This window comes from Cnephaeus nilssonii (assembly GCF_951640355.1).
Source record: "Cnephaeus nilssonii genome assembly, chromosome: 17".
Classification (NCBI taxonomy): domain Eukaryota; kingdom Metazoa; phylum Chordata; class Mammalia; order Chiroptera; family Vespertilionidae; genus Cnephaeus; species Cnephaeus nilssonii.
Window position 1 is genome coordinate 30,373,757 of NC_137088.1, and position 22,149 is coordinate 30,395,905.

Sequence of the window (22,149 nt, forward strand, 5' to 3'; positions counted from 1 at the left end):
GGAAAAAAGGATAGAGGCTAGAAACATCTATGAGAGAGAAACATCGATCAGCTGCCTCCTGCAGTATGTGCCCCCAACCAAGGTACATGCCCTTGACCGGAATCGAACCCGGGACCCTGAGTCTGCAGGCTGACACTCCATCCACTGAGCCAAACCAGTTAGAGCTGTCCAATATGTTAAAGAAAAAACCCTATCTAATAAAGAGAGAATATGCAGGGGAGGGCATTTGGGGGTGACCGGGGTGTCAGGGGAGAACAGTTGGAGATGATCTGGCTGGCAGGGGAGCAGTTAGGCGTTGATCAGGCTGGCAGGGGAGTGGTTAGGGCAGTGATGGCGAACCTATGACACGCGTGTCAGCACTGACACGCGTAGCCATTTCTGATGACACGCGGCAGCATGCTGAGGATGAAACATTTGCTGCTCCTGAGGATGAAACATTTGTGACTAGAGTCTTGGAGTTAGTTTTTTCCTCAAAGTGACACACTACCCGAGTTATGCTCAGTTTTTTGGCGAAGTTTGACACACCAAGCTCAAAAGGTTGCCCATCACTGGGTTAGGGGGTGATCAGGCTGGCAGGCAGTAGTGGTTAGGGGCAATCAGGCAGGCAGGCGAGCAGTTGGGAGCCAGCAGTCCTGGATTGTGAAAGGGATGTCTGACTGCCTCTTTAGGCCCGATCCCTGTCGGGCCTAAAGAGGCAGTCAGACATCCCCCGAGGGGTCCCAGATTGGAGACTGTGCAGGTTGGGCTGAGGGACACCCCCCCCAGTGCACGAATTTCGTGCACCAGGCCTCTAGTATACAATAACTGGCTTTTTTTTTTTTTTTCCTGTGACTTTCTGAAACAAACAACTTTTGGTAAAGTTCCAATAAGTACAAAAGTATAACTTTTTCTTTATTCATGTGGGAGTTGAATTCTTGGAAAACTGATTGTGTAGTAAAATTATAGAAAACATATTTTGTCTTTATATGTAAAATGGAGTTAAATTCTATACTCAGATAATGAAAAATGGGTTTCTTTCCTACATGACTGCATAGTGGAGAGTTTTTTGGGATATGGGCCTGTTGTCCCATGCATTGCAAAACACCTAGCATTCTTAGTCCTTGCCCATTAGATATCTGTAGTACTTGTCATTTTAACAACCAAAACCACTGCTGTGGATTTATAAAATGTACTAGAGCCCTGGCCAGTGTGGCTCAGTGGATAGAGCGTTGGCCTGCGGAAGGGTCCTGGGTTCGATTCCAGTCAAGGACACATGCCCGGGTTGCAGGCTCAATCCCCAGTGTGGGGCGTGCATCATCTCATCATGGATGTTTCTATCTCTCTCTCTCTCTTCCTCTTCCTTCCTCTCTGAAATCAATAAAAAAATATATTTTTAAAAAATAAAATAAAATGTACTAGAGGCCCGGTGCACGAAATTCATGCACAGGCCTGGTCGGCGATCAGGGCCTATCGGGCCATCTCATCCAGTCCTGATCAGGGCCAGGCCGGCTGGGGCCTGCCGGCTGCCAGCCAGGGGGAGGTTGGCTATGGGAGCGTACTGACCACCAGGGGGCAGCTCCTGCATTTAACGTCTGCCCCCTGGTGGTCAGTGAGAATCATAGTGACTGGTTGTTCCGGTTGCTTAGGCCTTTATATCTGTAACTAGAGGTCCGGTGCATGAAATTCATGCACGGGGGGGGGGGCAAGGTGTGTGTCCCTCAGCCCAGCCTGCACCTTCTCCAACCTGGGACATCTCTCTCACAATCCAGGACTGCTGGCTCCCAACCGCTCGCCTGCCTGCCTGTCTGATTGCCCCTAACCGCTTCTGTCTGCCAGCTTGATCACCCCCTAGCCACTCCCCTGCCAGCCTGATTGACGCCTAACTGCTCCCCTGCTGGCCCAATTGCCCTTAACTGCCCTCCCCTGCCAGCCTGGTCGCCCCTAACTGTCCCCCCCTACCGATCTGGTCTCCCCCAACTGCCCACCTCTGCTGGCCCGGTCACCCCTAACTGACCTTCCCTGCAGGCTTGATCACCCCCAACTGCCCTCCCTTGCAGGCCTGGTCTCCCCCAACTGCCCTACCCTGCAGGCCTGTTCCCACCCAACTGCCCTCCCCTGCCGGCCCAGTCACCCCTAACTGCCCTCCCCTGCAGGCTTGATCGCCCCCAACTGCCCTCCCTTGCAGGCCTGGTCTCCCCCAACTGCCCACCTCTGCTGGCCCGATCACCCCTAACTGTCCTCCCCTGATGGCTTGATCGCCCACAACTGCCATCCCCTGCAGGCATCTTGTGGTGGCCATCTTGTGTCCACATGGGACAGCCATCTTGTGTTGGAGTGATGGTCAATTTGCATATTATGCTTTTATTAGATAGGATAATAAAAGTGTAATATGCTAATTAGACCCGACGACCTTCCCGACAAAGCCGGGCCTGTGAGGGAAGCCCGGATCCCAGGTGCCTGATGGTGGCTGGAGGGAAGCCCGGGTCCCAGGTGCCAGAGGGAAGCCAGTGCCGGCAGCCAGGGGAAGGAAGGCCTACTCTTGCACTAATTTCGTGCATTAGGCTTCTAGTATATAGGTGTTAGTGCTGGCCATGTTTAGGACTGCTTAGATGCTAAGAGCATGGGACTTTAGTGGGGTATGTGTATTTTAGTGTACGTCCCGCTTTCTCTCCTGCCTTCTCCCTTTCCCCAGTTTGTGACAGTGTATATAGTATAAGGATATGGGAATAAAATGTTGCTATTAAATATTCTCCCCCCACCCACCAGTAGCATGTATAGCCCTCAAATTATCTTTCTGCCCATGCTGAAAGGTAAGCTATGCAAATGTGGGCTTTTCTTTTTTCCCCTGAGGGATGGGGTCTTTGTTAATTACCTGGAACAGTGCCCACATAGCTGTTTAAATATTTGTTGACTGAATTAAACAGTACAACTTCAGCTTTGTTTTATATTTCTAGGTGCATACTATTTCATTACAATACTAACTTGCATTTCTCAAACACACCACATTGCTTCAGAATTCTCTTTTGCATGTGTTGTGCTTTTCACCTAGAGTCCTTGTCTTTTTCCCCCCTCCCTTTTTCACCTGGCAAATTAATACTAGTCTTTCAAATTACTCATCCTCACTGCTTAGACATCACCTTCCATTCCGCCTCTAATTTCAGTACTTCAATTAATTGTATCTTTGAGTTTCCAACTGTACCCACTTTTATGGTTACACTTATCGTGTGTTTCAAGTTACATTTGTAACTTTCTTACATATCTGCTGCTTTTCTGTGCTGTGAACGCCTTGAGAGTAAGGGACTCTATCTTATCTCTCTATTTCCAGGACCTAACATAACACCTGGTAAATTGAAGATATTCACATGTTCAATTTCAGCCTGAAATAGGTTTTAAACTGAATTTTTATAGAGTTCAAACATCCTGTTTTTTGGGGTTTTTTTTGTATTTCTTTCATCTCTCCCTCAACCAAGATTTTCCCATGAACACTTTTCTCTTGAAGTTCCTAGTAGTTTGTGGAATAATTGACATATTAAATTTTGATTGGCAGTTGCTAGTTTAAACTTGCGTTTCTTAGGGGTCACAGTTCCCCCTTGAAAAGTGTATTATAATATTTTAATTTCTAAATATCATATGAATTAATTGAGAAAATAGATAGGATAATGCTTCTTTGTAAACTGTAACATACTAAACAAGTGTCAGGTATTATAAAAATATTTATCTGTCTTTTTTTTTTTTCCACCCGAGGATTTTTTTTAATTGATTTGAGAGAGAGGAGAAGGGGGTGGAAGGAGAGAGAGAGAAGAAAGAAAGATGTGAGAAACATCGATCAGTTGCCTTCTGTACCTGACCAGGTATTGAACCTGCAACCTAGATATGTGCCCCGACTATGAATTGGACACGCAACCTTTTGGTGTATGGGACAATGCTCCAACCAACCAAGCCACCCAACTAGGGCAATTCCCTGTGAATTATTCATGAACATTGTTTCAGAAGTTCTCTCCTACACCATTGCATTATCAATTTTTCTTCTCTATTAAAAAAAAAAGTTTCCATCAACGAATAAGCATGCTCTAATTTATTTCATCTTTTTTTTTAAAAAAAAAGCTCCTCACTCTGTTTCTTTTTCTAACCACTCTTATTTCCTCACTTCCCTTTATTAATGAAACTCCTTGAAAGAGCTGTCTATATGTACTTTTTCTAATTCCTTTTTCCCGTTCTCTCTTAAACCCTCTCAAAGCAGGCTTTGGCCCCACCACTGTGCCCATACTGTTATTGTCAAGATCACTCATGGACTCCTTGTTCCTAAATCCAGTGGTCAGATCATAGTTATCATCTTAAGCTACACATCTTCTCTAACAAAATGGTAATATGCAAATTAACCATCACTCCACTACATAAGCCACGCCCACCAGCCAAACCACGCCCACCAGCCCATCAGGGTGAGTATGCAAATTAACCCAAACCAAGATGGCTACAGCCACAGAGAGCAAGGTTTCCCAGGTAACAGAGCAAGCCAAGCTTTCCATAGCCGTTGCAGGCCTAAGCCTCCACTCAAGCTACAAAGTTTCAATTATAGAAGGTAAACAAATTCAAACAAATGGCGGCAGAATGCAGCTTGAGAGAGCAGGCCAGGGTTGCCGGCGGCAACAGGGGAAGCAAAGCTTTCCGCACACCCTGGCCGGGCCCACCCGATTAAGGCTACAAAGTTTCAATTGTAGAAGGTGAATTAACTGCCACAGAAATGGTTGCCGCCCCGGAGGGAACAGCAGGCTTGGCTCCGCTCCAGGCTACAACGTTTCAATTGTAGAAGGAAAATAAATTCCAGATACCAGGGCCTCTGCTTGGGTTGCCAGGGGGCGTGGCAAGCCTGCAAACCACCACAGGCCCCTCGCTCAGGCCGTCCCACACCCCAAGGGAACCCCCACCTGATCCGGGACACCCTTCAGGGCAAACCAGCTGGCCCCCACCCCTGTACCAGGCCTCTACCTATCTAATAAAAGAGTAATATACAGATTGATCATCACTGCAACACACAATATAGCTGCCCCCATGTGGTCAAAGATCCTGCCCCCATGTGGACAAAAGATGGCCAGCAGGGGAGGGCAGTTGGGAGGCACCCGGCCTGCAAGGGAGGGCAGTTGAGAGGGACCAGGCTTGCAAGGGAGGGCAGTTGGAGGTGATCAACCCTGCAGGAGAGGGCAGTTAGGGGTGACCAGGCCAGCAGAGGAGGGCAGTTGGAGGTGATCAACCCTGCAGGAGAGGACAGTTAGGGGTGACCAGGCTGGCAGAGGAGGGAAGTTGGGGGCAAACAGGCTGGCAGGGGAGCAGTTAAGCATCAACCAGGCTGGCAGCGGAGTGGTTAGGGGGTGATCAGGCTGGCAGGCAGAAGCGGTTAGGGGCAATCAGGAAGGCAGGCAGGCAAGCAGTTGGGAGCCAGCAGTCCTGGATTGTGAGAGGGATGTCCTACTGCCCGTTTAGGCCCGATCCCACCAGGATCGGGCCTAAACGGGCAGTAGGACATCCCTCCAGCAGTCCCAGATTGGAGAGGGTACAGGCTTGGCTGAGGGACAACCCCCCGCCGTGCACGAATTTCGTGCACCGGGCTTCTAGTCAGTAATGTTTGGCCTTTGTAATCACTCCCTCCTTGAAACATCCTCTCATTTGGCTTGGATTTCTTTCCACCACACTGGCTGCTTGTTCAGGTGCTCTAGAGTTCAGTCTTCAGGAGTTGCTTTATCTATGGTCACTCCCTTATTGAACTCATCCCATTTATATGCTGACAACTTCCTGATTTTGTATCTCCAGCCCACAGCTCTCTTCTAAACTCTAGACTTATCTATCCAACCACCAAATTGACATTCTTCTCACTTACATGTCTAATAAAATTCTCAAGCTTAACATGTCCCAAACTGAACTTTTGATCTTCTCACTCAGACCCGCACCACCCACAATCTTCCTCATCTCAGTAACTAGCAACTCAATCTTTCTAGGTGCTCAGGCAAGATCCTTAGGTGTTATTCTTGGCTTCTCTCTTCTTTTACATTCCACCTCTAGTCTGACAGCATATCCAATTTGACTGTCATTTCAGCTTTAACATTAATCAGGAATCCACCTCCAAAATTTTTGCCCTAGTCCAGGATAGTATTATTTCTCTGAAATAATAGCATTCCTGGTTATTGAAATAGACTCCTGCCTAGTTTCCCTGCTTTTTGTCTTCTAACTCCCTCCACACATTTGTCTGTTTCTAAAACTACAACCAGAGAGATCCTTTTAAAACAAATTTAGATCATGTCTCTACTTTCCCAAAACTCTAATTGCTTTCCAACGCACACCATAAAAATAAAAATCCTTATAATGACAAGCAAAGCTCTATTCCAGTGCTGTGCAGTGGAAAAACAATGCAAGCAACACACATAATTTTAAATTTTCTAGTAGCCATGCTGAAAAATAAAAAGAAAAGTATAAGAAATTAATTTTAATATATCTTATTTAAACCAATATAACAAAATAGTACTTCAACATGTAATCGATGTGGGGAATTATTGGTGAAATTATTTTGCTTTTTTATAGCAAGTCTTCAAAATCTGATGTGTATTTTACACAATTTGGATATTAAATGTTGATTGGAAATACTTGTTTGGTATTTATGTTTCATAAAATTTATACTTGAAAAAGTAGATTGCATACCCACGTAGTTCTAAACACTTTTAAGTTTTCTAATACAGTGTTGGATTTGTGTTTGTTTGTTTTTTGGAACAATACACACCTTGTTTACATGAGCTAAGATAGGAGGGAAGAGGATATATTTGCCTTCCTGGGCCTTAATTTGCCTCAGCTAGAACTCCAGCTCCTTGCCCTCTAGCACACAGCCATCTGCTCGGCCACGTTGGCCTGGTTGGCCTGGTCTTGAATCTAAGCATGCACGAAGCAAGCTTGCCTGCTGGAACTGCTCTTTGAGAAGACTGCTGATTTTGGCATTCTCTTTCTTTTCATCATATTTCATCTGAATTTTCTTGGATCATTTTTTGTTTAAAGTCTCTTCCTCCTCGGGAGTCAGCTTGGCCCGCTTCTTGCAGCCCAGAGGCAGTGCATAGTCTGTACGGTGTGCTGTCAGTGAGTGCAATGCAGTTCTCTACTAGGGGCTTGCTATGGACCAGTTTGTTGTTGATGCACTGTAGACAGCAGCAATATCTTTGAGCATACAACACTCCACGCCCCAGGAGAAGTTGCCCACGTCCAGCCTCAAGGCACGGTACCTCTTGTTGCCTCCCCACACACATATTGTGTCTATGCGGCATGGGCCAATCTTAGTGTTGGCAGCAGGGTGTCCCAGCTCCTGTTTTTGCTTCTTGTGGTAGGGTTTTCTCTTGCCCCAGTAGTGCAGCGCTTATGCCAGTTGTCCCGAGAGATGCCCATGGCTTGACGCCACCTGGAAAGAGCCTGTATTGGTTTTTAAATTTTAATTAATTAAAGTTAAAATTTAAGTTCAGTTCCTAGCCATATTTCAAATGCTCATTAGCCATAGGAGGCTAGTGGTGATTATGTTGGACAAGATGCTCTTTACCATCTGACCCCTCTTCTCTGACCTGTCTCCTGCTGCTTTCTCCTTGGCTCATTCTGCTCCAGCTGTAATGGCCTGTTGTTTGAGCACAGCAGACACTTCCCATTTCAGAGCCTTTGCATTTGTTCTTCTCTCTGCCTAAAAAGCTTTGCTCCCAGATAGCTGCATGACTTACTCCTCTACCTTCTTCAGGTCTTTGTTCAGATGTTTCCTTCTCTTTTTTTCAAATTATAAGAGGAAGTTTATTTAGAAAGTTATAGAGGCAGTTAAAAGTGAGCTGGAGAAGAAATGGCCCTTGGAGACAGAGGAAGAGGGGAAGGAAGGCCCATATGTATGTCACCTTCTTAGAGAAGCTTTTCCACACCGACCTATTTAATATCTGTACCAATTGCCTTCTCTCTCAAATTCTTAGATTTCCAGGCTGCCTTTTGAAAGAAGAGAAAAGAAGGCTGGGAGGGGAGAGGTGACCTAAAGCAGTGGTCGGCAAACTCATTAGTCAACAGAGCCAAATATCAACAGTACAACGATTGTTTAGTACCTATGTTTTCTTCTGTGGATTTTATTGCTTCAGATCTTATATTTAAATCTTTGATCCATTTCGAATTCATTTTTGTACAAGGGGACAAACTATAATCTAGTTTCATTCTTTTGCATGTGGCTTTCCAATTCTTCCAGCATCATTAATTGAAGAGGCTTTCTTTTCTGCATTGTGTGTTTTGGGCTCCTTTGTTAAAAATTGTTTGCCCAAATACCTGTGCTTTTATTTCTGGGTTTTCAATTCTTTTCCATTGGTCTGTGTGTCTGTTCTTCTGCCAATACCATGTTGTTTTGATTATTGTAACTCCGTAGTGTAATTTGAAGTCAGGTAATGTGATATACCTCTGGCTTCGTTCTTTATAAATGGAATACATTTTAAAGTGGGCATTTGAGTTGCCTGTGAGTATATTTTGCTTGCAAGCTCATAATATGAAAATATGCTTTGATTTTTTTATTAACTGTATTGTCAGGAAAGTAGAATTTATGTAGTGTTTCTTCAGTTACTTTTGCTGACTCAGGAACTTAAGCTGGCACTGTGTATTGGCAATGAACTCTTTACTGATCTGCGTTCTGGGTAAATTTGAGAAGTATTTCCTCTTCTCTATTACAATTTATTGCTAATGGGTACATGAGTATATTTCAGCAGGCATCAGAAAGAAAAAGCAAGGGACAGAAATGCTTTTTCTTTGGTTCTTAAACAAATAATTAAGAATGCTCTTTGTTTTAAATAAGGTTAAGTATTGAGAGTTAAATGTAAAAAAAATCACTATTATATGTAAGAAATAACATAATAGAACAAGCCCCATGATACAAATAAAAGGAGGTAAGTGTCTCCTCCTGCTCTTTATGCGCTAACTCTCCCCCTTATATCCAGCTTTAGCCATTTCAGCCTAGCTAACTGTCTCGGACCTGAAAAATCACTCTTAATTCCTAATTATTGTCCCCTCGCAGAAAGTGACAACTCCTTTGTTTTAGTGTATATTTTTGCATATGTCTGCATTCTAGCAGTGCAGCTACTGTACATCAATCTGAGGGACTTTCTCTTGCACCTAGGCTACCCCTCGAAGACCATTGATGAAGTCCCTACCCCTTTTCCTTGCTGAGAGCCAGGTTTTCTTTCCCTTTAGTGGGCACTAAACAGAAGCAATGTTCCTATCTCTTTTTCATACATAGTGACATCCAACAGCTAGTTAAGAAACTTAACTGCTTCTTAATGCCCAGTACTTCCGTTGGCAAAACTTGCAGGGCTTAGCACAAAGGTCCTACTGTCTAGTTAAGTTTTCAGTGAGAACCAGTTATCTTCTTCCTCATCTTTTTATTTATCTTGTCACAACCTTTCTCAGAATGATTTAATATAATAAGCATTTTGTAGACATTCTAATGCACTTACCTTAAATTAGATTATATAGCTATTTGATGTTGTGGGTGATGCTGTGAATTTGTGATTTGCATGGCTTCAGATGTCATAATTTTTCCCCCCACTTTCTAGGAAGTAACAGCTAGCAGTCGCCACTATGTTGACAGGCTATTTGACCCTGATCCCCAGAAAGTTCTACAAGGTGTCATGTAAGTAGTATGTATTTAAGAGTCTATCAAGTCTTGTTTGTTTTCATGTTTGAATCTGCCAAATAAATATTACAATTCTGAAAATGCAGGGTTACAGCTTTCTTTCTGCCATATTGGAAAGTCCCCTTAATAGTCATGGCTTTAATATTGTACTGTTAAAGAATTGTCTGTTGTACAGTTAACTGACATGACTAGCTTCATTTTTTTATAGGATACTTGTTTTACATTTTAAAGAATGTTCCTTTGGAGAATGCTTTTGTGACTTTAATCTCCAGCAAAAGCAAGAGAATAAAATTGATGATCTTTTATAATTGAAAAGGGTTAGGAGAATAGCTCAGAGGATTTCTGTTTGTTTTGATTTTGGTTAACTCAACTGTCTCTAAGGTTCTAATACCCTAGTGATGTTTTAAATATCAGAATTTAGAAAGCAGTCATTAGAAATTTAAATAAACTCTTGTAAATGCCCTTCTTTTATCTAAAATTCCATGTTTAATGAGAGGAAGTATTTTTAAACAACATACCTGAAGTGATTATGCTTTAAAAAATTAATTGGGACAAGTGTGATAAGATTGTAACTGATTGAAAGACAGAATTCTCCAAAGAGCAGATTATTATGCGCTTAACACCATAGTTCTAAGCGATAAGGTTTAGCCTAAGGGAACCACATTGCACCTGCAGGCCTGAACTGTGACCAGGGTAAGGAGGACACAAACAAGGGTCAGGATGAGATACATTTGGGATAGCAGCAAAGGCACAAATGAGTCCCTTTCTTCTTCTATTACCCTGCTAGTGTTATCAGCCAATAGTGCCTTCAGTTTAACTTGCTCAGCCATGGCAAGGCTACTGACTGCAATTCTTATTCAACCCCAACCTTTCTTTTACCTCTCAGCCCCCAAGGCATTGTAGAAGGGATGTCTTGGAAATGTGGAAGGGAAAGTTAGGAGCTGGATGGAGACCCACCTGGGATACTTGACACCGTATCTTCTCAGTTTACAGAAATAGGAGATGGTATTTCTTTTCTCATTGTGTTAACTGTGCTTTTGTCCCCTTAAATAGGGGACTTTATAATGATTTCATCAGCCCCTTTTAGGCTAGTTTGATTATTGTCAGAAAATGTGGTATTAAATCTATCTGTTAAATCAGGTTGGGTTATACTTACATACACAAATTAGTTGAGGGGAGGAAAGGTTTAATGTAATACTTCTCCTTAGACAGGCAGACACTCCACACACACAACCAGGCAGTGTATATTGATAATCCTAGAAATCACGAGGCGACTTAATCTTATCACCTAGACTAAGAATCACTTAAGATTCCTCAATAAATAGTTTAGTTGAAATGTCAGACTCATTAAGTGCTCAGCGAATAATAGTAGAAGATGATGTTATTACTTTTTTCACTGCTACTATAACCATAGTAGTATTTAAGAGAAGAGCTAAGTTTATCAATCAAGGATTTCATATAAAAGACTTATATCTTGAGTTGTATCTGATATGACTAGCTAATTCGAGTATTGTCAATTTCAGAATTTTTTTATTTACCAAAGAACACTAGCTTATTAAAAGTTGGTAAAATATTAAATAAAGCATTAAAAAGTTGAAAAGAGCACATTATAACAACCAGTTAAGGTGTAGTTTTCTATTTTCTAGCCTTAGTACCTCTTAAAAACTTGTCAAGTCTCAGACACTTAGCTGTTAGCTAAGACAGGTAAGAAAGGTTTTTGTGAAGGGATGGTGGAGTGGAAGGAGAATGGGCTTTGGGGTTGGACAACAGTATGTTGAATTCCTGGTTCTGACATTTTTAGTGGAGTCCTTTCCTAGTGTGTGCTTGGCAAGTTGCTTTATTGCCTTGAGCCTTAGCTTCATCATCTTTAAAGTGAGAGTAATACTGCCCATCTTGCCAATTGTTGTAAGAATTAAGTCAGACATACAAAATTCAGTCCTACAAATTAGCAATAAAGTGGTTAATCGTTAAAAGGCCCTAATATAAGACAATTTCAAAAATAAGATGAAGCCCTAGCCAGTTGGGCTCAGTGGACAGAGTGTTGGCCTGCAGACTAAAGGGTCCCAGGTTCGATTCCAGTCAAGGGCATATAACTGGGTGGCAGGCTCGCGTATGGGAGGAAATCAATCGATGTGTCTCTCTCACATTGATGTTTCTCTCTGTGTGTCACTCCTTCTCCCTTCCACTCTCTCTAAAAATCAATGGAAAAAATATCCTCAGGTAAGAATTAACAAACAAACAAACACAAAACGATGATTCTCCTTAAAGAAGAGAAAGGAAAATGCAAATAAAAAATATTAAACAGATAAAACAATTCAAACTCAAGGAGAAGAGGGAGAGGGGCTAGAATTCTTGATTCAGAGAAGAGAATGTGAGTAATAATACATTCCAGTAAATGTCATTGCTACTTGTTTATGGTTTGAAAGAGACAAATCACGCAGAATCATTTCACTTTATGTCAGAATAGAGCTGGCCTTATAGGGCTATGTGTAGTGTGATTTGGTAAAGCTTCTCTTTTCCCAGAGAGAAATATTTATTCTTTCTGACTTAATTTTTTCCTGAACTTTGGAATTGTCTGAAAATTAAATAGTCCAGAGAATAAGTGAATTATATTTTTATTTTAAAGGAAACTTGTCTAATATTGGAATAATACAATGTTGATAGAAGAAAGAGGGATGCCCTAGCTGGTTTGGCTCAGTGAATAGAGCGTCGGCCTGTGGACCAAAGGGTCCCGGGTTCAATTCCAGTCAAGGGCACATGCCCAGGGTTGTGGGCTCGATTCCCAATAGGGGCCGTGCAGGATGCAGCCAATCAATGATTCTCTCTCATCATTGATGTTTCTATCTCTCTCTTCCTCTCCCTTCCTCTCTGAAATCAATAAAAATATATTTTAAAAAAAAAGAAGAAGAAGAAGAAGAAGAAAGAGGGAACCAAAATGAGGTTTAGGAAAAGAGAGTTAACCATTTTTTTCCTTTTTATACACATTATACAGCCACTATTGTGTCAACCAGAGACCATTACTAGACCGAAATAGGTAGGTAGAAGGGAGGTGGCCACAGAGTGTAAACAGCCAAAGATGGCCTACTAGTCCTATATAATAAAAGCGTAATATGCTAAGTGTCCAACCAGGTCGACCGCTCGACCAGTCGCTATGATGCACACTGACCACCAGGGGGCAGACGCTCTGACTGGTAGGTTAGCTTGCTGCTGTGATCTGGCCAATCGGGACTGGGCAGGAGGGCCAGACATGCCCTGGAGTCCTCCTGCGGTCCCTCCCCAGATGATTGGGGCTGGTGGCCAACCTCCTGCAGTCCCTCCTGGCCAGCTGGCTCCCATCGGCCCTGATAGGGACTGGGCAAGATGGCTCTGATCGGACCCCAACCATGTACGAATTAATGCACCAGGCCTCTAGTTTTAAATAAAGAAAGGACAGAGGCTGAGGTAATACACTTTGAATCCAAAATATCCCATTAAAAAGATAGAATTGACAATTAGCTTTAGCTGTAAGACAACCGGAGTTTTTATTTTTCTATCTATATTAAACTGATTTTTCTCAATAAGATTGTGAACATATAAAACATATTAGCAGGAAAAACAAAAATTGAAGAAGTTAAAGGTGAATAGTGAGTTTTATCATGGTCTGTAACTAATCTCAGCTGAGTTACAGGCATATAGCCTTACCCATAAATGTAGGGAACTTCTTTGTAGATAACATAAAAAGACCATTTTATCTACTCAGTGAGTATCCCTTGTTGAAAAATACTATTAAGCGTAAGAACTGCTTAATTTCAGTTGTTGAAGAATGAGTTATCTATAGATAACTTTTTTGTTAGTAATAAAATATTTAACATGGATTTGAATGGCCCTATTGTATCAAAGGTGTGACTACAGAATTAGGTCCTAAAAAAGCAAAGTTTCAAATACATAACTGAATAGAAGATCTTTAGATATGGTGTAAGATATAAACAGAACTTGTGTAGGTCAAAAACTATGTAGCCTTTGCATCTACAACAGAGTAGGTGTATCAGATAAACTATTCTGCGTGGAAAATTCTTAGCTTCCTCAAATATGGAGATCTGCATGTGACTTAAAAGAAAACAATTGCAGGATGTTTTTTGGTGAAGTTACTATGATATTAACTCACCCATGTTAAATCTCATAGTTGAAGAATAATTCTTAAAATGATTTTGTAATTCGTGAAACAAAGCTGCTCAAACACTGTGGTTTGTTTTTGTGGGGTGTGTGTGTGTGTGTGTGTGTGTGTGTGTGTGTGTGTGTGTGTTAAAAAATATATCTAAATTTGAACTCCTGATTAATGATTCTCCATGAAAAGATCAGCTGATAACCCTGTATAGCCCTATGTTGATATTCCCTATGTTGAAAGACAAAAGATGATATAAGCAAATATGGCTGGTTTTGTAGTTTCCCAGTTGAATAGAAACACAAAATTTAGACCAGATCTCTCTTGTAAACTCAGGCAGACAGTTGTGGATACTATAGAATTGTTATGAAGTTTTCACCAAGTGGACATTTCTAAAAAGGATCTTCTTAAGTATTTTTATGTACCGATAAAATATGTTTATTTTGGTAATGATTACTTGATTTTCCAGAAAATTACGTACCTCTGCTTTCAGTAAGATATAGACAGGTTCCATTTTCTTACATGAGCTAAAGATATAAGCTCCCATAAAATTAAGCCTTTGGTTTTTAAGAAATTTTAAATTAAAGGATAAGTTTTAGAATAATTCAAAAGAAAAATCTTAATAAAGAAAAAAGAAATATATATACATCTGTGTTTTTATATATACATACTCGTACATATTTATTCCCTTAATACTTTTTAATCAGTTATTTTTAGAAGTTTTATAGGTAAACATAAACAAAGATGACTTGAATACCAAATGAAATGCAGTGATTCTTAGTCTTAATTGTTTAAAAGTATGTATTCTGAGACAATTCAGTCAGAGGATTATGATTTAAAGGCTGGCAAGAGTCTCTAGAAATTACTAGATCAAATTGACATAGTTTTTACATATAGATAGTTAAGCTGATTGTATATGTGGTAGTAACTTTGATATCAAGAATATCTGTATATTTGTATATGTGTATATATCTTTTCATATTTGTAAACCACTTCATTATATGCTGCCATATTATTCCACAGTGCTTTAGCACATTTTTAATGTTCTTTGGAATGATTACATATATAAAAATATTAGTATTTTGGCATTTATTAATGTAATTATTAAATTGTACTATTCATTATTGGAGAATGTCAAGTGATTTATGATCATATATTAGTAAAATAAAGAGTTAAATACAATAACTCCTAATTTTTGAGCAGGTATATATACAAGTTAGAACTGTATCTGACACTACATACATTCCAAAAATCTATACTATGGGGTAATTTGTAAGAATGAACTAAATTACTGCCAATTCTCAGTTCTGTTCAATTTATACATATAGTAGGTGTACAATAAATGGCTGAGTTGACTTGAAGTTCACTATAAATTTCTCAAGTGCCTCCTGATTCAAAGCTTTATGTTAAAAATAACCTTAGTTATTTTTTATAATCTATTTTAGTTATTTTTAGTGACTTATTGATCATCATTATCAAGTTCTTTTAAAATTGGCAATTCACATATGGCAATGTTAATTTTAATTGGAATGTGACTATATCTCATTTCCTAACCATGCTATATAATAGATAACTTACTGTATTTGAATGTTGGATATTACATTATCCAAAAATAACATCATAATAATTATAATTTCAGGGACAGAGGAGTATGTTTGTAATTTTCCAAATCCAAATAATTTAAGTTGTTTATCATATTGCCTTATTCTAGCTATCCACAAATATGTTTTTTCCCCTTATTTTATGGATGTCCTAATGAACAGTGAGTTTTCACAAGTAGGTCAGACTTTATACTCAGATTGTAGTTTTCAGTAGCCAGGGTACTTTCTGGCTACTTTATACCTATTAGACCAAAAATGAATGTACAATATTCCAAACAAGAGCTTCTTCAGGTAAGCAAAAAGTAATACTGGTTCAAAGTGAAAGTGACATAATGGATCTTTTAGCTTCAGACTCCCACCTTCAATAATTTTAAAGATAATTTTCTGGTTTTAGATAATATTATGTTTTTACTTAAAACTTACGCTATTTTGATTGCTTAGGAATGAATATGCTTATACCTGACTGACTGAAACTGTTTCTCCAGCAGATCTAGATCTCAATTCTTTTTTTACTTTTTCTACTGTTTTAACCCTTTGCACTCGCTTGCTTTTTTCTCGATTCCTTTATTCTACTCGGGATTTAATTTTTTAAATACCCCAGATTTTACATAGCGCAGCAGTAGAATAAAAAACTGGAGTTTCTTTTCATACAAACTTATTTATTTGGATTTTCTTATATTTCAAATTGTTGATACATTCAAAGAGTATAAAAAGAGCTGCTACCAATGCTAACCGTGTCGAGTCACACTCGACATCCGAGTGCAAAAGGTTAATGGCACTATGCAATGCTTACTTTCTCTCTTGATTTTGATCACCATCATAATACTCTTAATTTAGACATATGCTATTGTAGGCACTGTATATGTTTTAATAGTTGAGCCATTTCTCTTTACCATGCAAAGATAAGAAGTAGAAAGGTTAATTTCCATGTAAAATTGAGTGCGTCTTGAGTTCATTCATTATTGTGCAAATTTAAGATTGTAGCTAGATTTTAGCTAAAAATGTTTAGACAATTGCATGTTTGTAACATATTGGCTCTTGTTTTCCGATTCTCAAGGAGTGGCATATCCCCAAGGCTTACTTTTTGGCTTTTCTATCTGGATATTCTTATCTCACCTTAGAGGGAATTCAGTGTGTCCAAAATTAAGAGAGATCCTTGTATTTCTGAGGGATTTATTCTCCAAGCTTCCTAGTGTTCTCTGCACCCAGGCACCCAGACTTGAAGTAGTCACTCAAGATATGTCACATATCACATTTCCTGTACCTATGAAATCACCTTGTTAAATGCTTTTTCAAAAGTTCTTTGTATTAATGATTCCAATGGTTGCCACCCTAATCAAGTGTCACAACCAGATACCTGGATAGACTAATTCCTTCAACAACCATTTGTTGAGTGCCTAACAAGTTCTAGGCATTGTGATAGTGTGCAACTATCCTATATAATAAAAGGCTAATATGCAAATCAACTGAACAGTGGAACAACCGATCACTATGACACGCACTGACCACTAGGGGGCAGACGCTCAACGCAGGAGGTGCCCCCTGGTGTCAGTGTGCCAGAAGCTGGGCTCACGGCAGTCGGACATCCCCCAAGGGCTCCCAGACTGTGAGAGGGCACAGGCCCGGCTGAGGCCCCCACCCCCACCCCCAGTGTACAAATTTCATGCACCGGGCCTCTAGTATAAGGATAAAGTGGTACTACTCTGGAAGATCCAAAGATCCAAAATTCTAAAGGAGGAGACAGATAACTAAAGAGATAGTTGCCATAGTTTGATTAGGGAATGATAAGTGCAGGTGGCCTTGGTATCACAAAGGAAGGGCATTAGCCATTTAGTTATCTCTCTTGACTTAAGTAATATCTGCATTCCAATCCATTCCACATTCAGCTTATCGTTCTTTGTTATTGCTTCCTTCATGTTTGTTTTCTGATCAAAACCATGATTGCTCCTTAATCCTCCTCCCTTTAGTTTATCTGTTCTCCCCATCACTTTTCTAATTTTATGTTCCTAAGGGGAACATAATTTTCAGTCCAGGCTTCTGGTACTGTCCCAGAAATATGCCATTTTTATTTTCAGTATGATCTTATATGAGTGGCTTTTCTTTTTGCCCTCCCCATCCACTTATTCAAATCCTGGCCATTCTCTAAGGTTCATCTTAGTTCTCACTATTGCCTCAAAATCTGTTAAGCTTGTCCTTTTCATGTACTTTTCTCAGCCCTATAAGCACTCAATTTATAATATAGCCTTACATTGTTAGTGTTATTTTGGTCTTTCCCAGGAAATTGTTAACTTTTTAGATTAAGCATCCCATTATATGATACTTTTGTATCCTTCATAGAGCCTAGCACATGCTGAGCTCAAAACTAATTGTTGGATATCTGTAGTATATAAGTAGGGCATTCCCTCCCCCCCAACATTAAAAGTTGGTAGACATGCGACTATATTTCTTTGATCTACTGGGAAAAGGATGTCTTTGACTGAAAGTTAGAAATACTTTTATTTTGTATAAAAATGTAAAATTGAAACACAGGAGGAAAAAGGGAAACATATTTCCTGAATTCTTTTGTCTTTTTTATTAGATGGTTCCAAATGCCTGATAGGCCGGAGGTAATGGAAAAAATACGTGGTATAAAAATATAGGTTTAGCCCTAGCCAATTTGGCTCAGTGGATAGAGCGTCAGCGTGTGGACTGAAGAGTCCTAGTTTTGATTCCCAGTCAAGGGATGTATCTCAGTTACAGGTTCCATCCAGGCCTTGGTTGGGGCATGTGTGGGAGGCAACCAATCAATGTGTTTCACATCGATGTTTCTGTCTCTTCCCCTCCCTTCCACTCTCTCTAAAAATCAATGGAAAAATATCCTTGGGTGAGAATTAACAAAAAAATATGTATATAGGTTGATACCAGCTCTCTTATTTAATGTGGAGCTCTGAGAAAATCCCCAAACCTGAGTCTAGCTTCCTCATCTGTAAAGTGGGGTTAATCTTTCTCAAGGTTGTGATGAAGATTAAATAAAACAATGGCTATGGAATGCTTTGTAAACTTCAAAGCAGTATATAAATCTTGCATAGTTTTGTTATGCTTCCATGTTAGATGATAGTTACGAGTTTGCATTTTACAAAAATACGGATTTCTATATGGTACATTTTATGGTCCACTGATAGTAACTTCTTTGATGGTTCCAGGTCAGGCTGACTTTATTGCCTCTTATGAGACAGATTTCTATCCTAAAAAGTAATGAGTGTGTTATGATAGAGGGTACCTGGGAGGGCCATCTAACCCAAGCATGTCAGGTCATGCTTCTTGGAGGAAGTGACATGACATCAGAGTGTAGCCCTGGAAAGTGAGTAGTTAGCCGGGGAAGGGAATAAAGTTGTGAGGGAGGGGATAAGGAGATGAGAGAATAGCTGTTATTGGGGACAAGAAACTTCATCTGGCTGGCTCTGGCTCTGAAATGGGATCCTACACTGTACTTAGGTCTGCTAAAGATGGGTATTGTGATAATTATCGTCTTTTTTTGTTTTAACTCTTTCCTAGAAATTATAGCATCCCTTTATAGCAATAGCTGAATAGAATTTATTTGCCAGGCATTCACATCTCTTCTTCCTTATCTAGCATAGGCATATTTTACTGATTAGAGCTGGCTCCTCCATGTCCTTTCTGCAAACTTTTAAGAGTACTGGACAGTTGGAAGGGGTTTTGTTTGTTTTTCTAAAAACATTCACTCTGACATGGTTTCAGATATTTGGAATGTGTTTATATGGTAATGTGGGGATACCTCATTTCTGCTTAGTTTAGGAAGAATGGGGAGACATCTGGGAAAATGTTATGGTTGGGAGTTCCATAAGAGAGAGAAAGCATCCAGAATGGCACCAATAGATAGCTGCTGGGCAAATGAATGTGCCGCATTGGTATAGGCAGAACACAGAGAAGGAAAGATGAGAGCAAATGGCAAACTGCTTGGTCTGTAAGCTGATAATTTTGAAGTAAGCTTAAGAAAACTGCAGGCATCCACAAGGAGGCAGGAGCCTGGGTGTCCAGTCTCACAACTATGTTTTGCTAAATGAGGTTTTGATATCACGTAATTTTAAGATCAAGTATCAGAACTTGGTAAGAACCTTGGTAAGCAAATAATACTCCTACTATTTACCCTGTGAACCATATGGAAGATCTGACTATAGTTCACAGAGAGACAGATCAGGTCCTGAAAATTAGGCCTACCCTCAGGCACTGAGCTAATGCAAGAAGACTGGGCAGATGCACAGTGTTTGGCTCAAGCTTTCAGCAGAGCACTATGCCATAGTAGTGTTTTTCTGCAATAATCAAAGGTAATAGAGGAAAAGGATATTATAATTATTACTAAGGTTTTAAATGCCAGTGAATTTGGTTGGTATTGGAAATACATGCTGACTGTAACAGTTAGTTGTTGATGTTTTTTAAAGTAACTTTCCTCCCCCTCTGTTTTCTACTCTGCTTTTCTACATGATAATGGTTTGCCAACTATAGAACTTTTTCAGGATTATAACTTTCAGTGTTGACAAAAAATTCCTGTATGTTGTAGAGTTCTGCCACCTAGAAGAGGGCAAGTCAAAAGAGATGCTGGTCAAGTATCTAGGGGAGCTTATTTGGGGCTAGAAAGAAATGGGTGAGCTAAGAACTCCGCGGCTCTATAGCAATGGCCTTAATGCTATCGGACCTGACTTCCCCTTACAAATCCTACCTAATAATAGACAAATATGCAAATTGACCATACCTCCGACACACCCACAAGCCAGCCCACCATCCAATCAGTGAGTATGCAAATTAACCCAAACCAAGATGGCTACAGCCACAGAGAGCAAGGTTTCCTAGGTAACAGAGGAAGCCAAGCTTTCCGCCTGCCCTTGCCAGGCCTAAGCCTCCACTCAAGCTACAAAGTTTCAATTATAGAAAGTAAACCAATTCAAACAAATGGCGGCAGGATGGAGCTTGAGAGAGCAGGCCAGGGTTGTCGCTGGCAACAGAGGAAGCAAAGCTTTCCGCACACCCTGGCCGGGCCCACCCGCTTAAGGCAACAAAGTTTCAATTATAACCTCAACACAAATGGCTGCCAGCCTCGGAGGGAACCCCAGGCTTGGCTCCGCTCCAGGCTACAAAGTTTCAAGGAAAATAAATTCCAGATACCAGGGCCTGCGCTTGGGTTGCCAGGGGGCGTGGCCGGCCTGCAAACCACCACAGGCCCCTCGCTCAGGCCGCCCCAGGCCCCAAGGGAACCCCCACCTGATCCGGGACACCCTTCAGGGCAAACCAGCTGGCCCCACCCCTATACCAGGCCTCTATCCTATCTAATAAAAGAGTAATATACAGATTGATCATCACTGCAAAACACAATATAACTGCCCCCATGTGGTAAAGATCCTGCCCCCATGTGGACACAAGATGGCCACCACAAGATGGCCAGCAGGGGAGGGCAGTTGGGAGGCACCCGGCCTGCAAGAGAGGGCAGTTGAGAAGGACCAGGCCTGCAAGGGAGGGCAGTTGGAGGTGATCAACCCTGCAGGAGAGGGCAGTTAGGGGTGACCAGGCCAGCAGAGGAGGGAAGTTGGGGGCAAACAGGCTGGCAGGGGAGTGGTTAGGGGGTGATCAGGCTGGCAGGCAGAAGTGGTTAGGGGCAATCAGGAAGGCAGGCAGGCAAGCAGTTGGGAGCCAGCAGTCCTGGATTGTGAGAGCGATGTCCGACTGCCCTCGAGGGGTCCCATATTGGAGAGGGTACAGGCTGGGCTGAGGGACAACCCCCCTCCGTGCACGAATTTCGTGCACCGGGCCTCTAGTATTTTGTAATATCCCTGTACTATGCTGCAATTAAATCCATAATATAACCAACTCACATACATAACTCTAAAAATAATGCCTTCCCTCCATATAATAAAGGAGAAATAAAAAAGAAGGTAATTTCTAATGTTTCAATATGTAAATGCTTAGGTGCGACTATGTTAGAAAACTTAATAAAGCACTGTGAATGCAAGGGCTACAAATGTGGGCTGATACAGGCGTATGGTATTGATGACTCAAATACCATGAGTGCCAGTGTGCTAGTGATCTGATTTTCCAAAATGAAATAACTCCTAACAAAAAGTACAATCTTCCTCTTATTTATAGGGCAGGTATAATACTGAAAATTATATATATTTTTAAAACAACAAAAAATGCTTTCTATTTGTAAAACTATGACCAGAAATTTTTAGAAACCTCAAACTTTTGAAATGCCTGTAGGGGGCTTTAATGCCCTCTTTCCCTCTTTGAGAACCACTGCTATGTAGATCACATAGTTGTTCTATATTAAGATAGGGCTACTGACCAATCAGAGTATTTTTATTAAACATTATATTAGTGGTATCAGCTTTATTTGAGCTTTTTTTTCCCTGTCCTTTGGGATGAACCACATGTTTCTGAATCAATTGGTCATTGATAGAGATACTCTATCAATACAGTTTTATTCCTGGTGAAGTAAAGATATGCGTTTAGCTAGAATAAAAATTACTGGTGAATATGTAAGAAATATAAAACATTTACTTTTAAATCTCCTTAAAAGATAATTGGTTGCTTAAACAAACATGTTAACAATATATTCTATTGTTTCTAATTAATTTAAAAATAAAACGTGTGACAGTAGCAGCTTAAAGAATGGATGGAGAAATGTAAGTTTTTGCAGTGCTTCTACAATACACATGAAATGGGGATAATATCCCTTGAAACGTGCACATTATGGGTTGCAAAGCAACCAC

At 40.7% G+C, this 22,149-nt stretch overlaps 1 protein-coding gene and 1 pseudogene across 3 annotated transcripts in view; one reads left to right on the top strand and one right to left on the bottom strand.

Moving 5' to 3' along the window:
- ARMC8 (armadillo repeat containing 8) overlaps positions 1–22,149 on the top strand; it is an 88,532-nt gene that overhangs the window by 15,110 nt on the left and 51,273 nt on the right. The window contains exon 2 of one of the 2 annotated variants that reach the window (XM_079794809.1): positions 9,567–9,643. The exons of the other annotated variant lie outside the window; for it this stretch is intronic. Coding sequence (XP_079650935.1) covers positions 9,567–9,643 — 77 coding nt within the window. The remainder of the gene's footprint in view (positions 1–9,566; positions 9,644–22,149) is intronic. 2 annotated transcript variants of the gene reach the window in all.
- Positions 6,677–7,395, bottom strand: LOC307113392 (small ribosomal subunit protein eS8-like; annotated as a pseudogene). Its single transcript has one exon. The product of its transcript is annotated as a small ribosomal subunit protein eS8-like (transcript).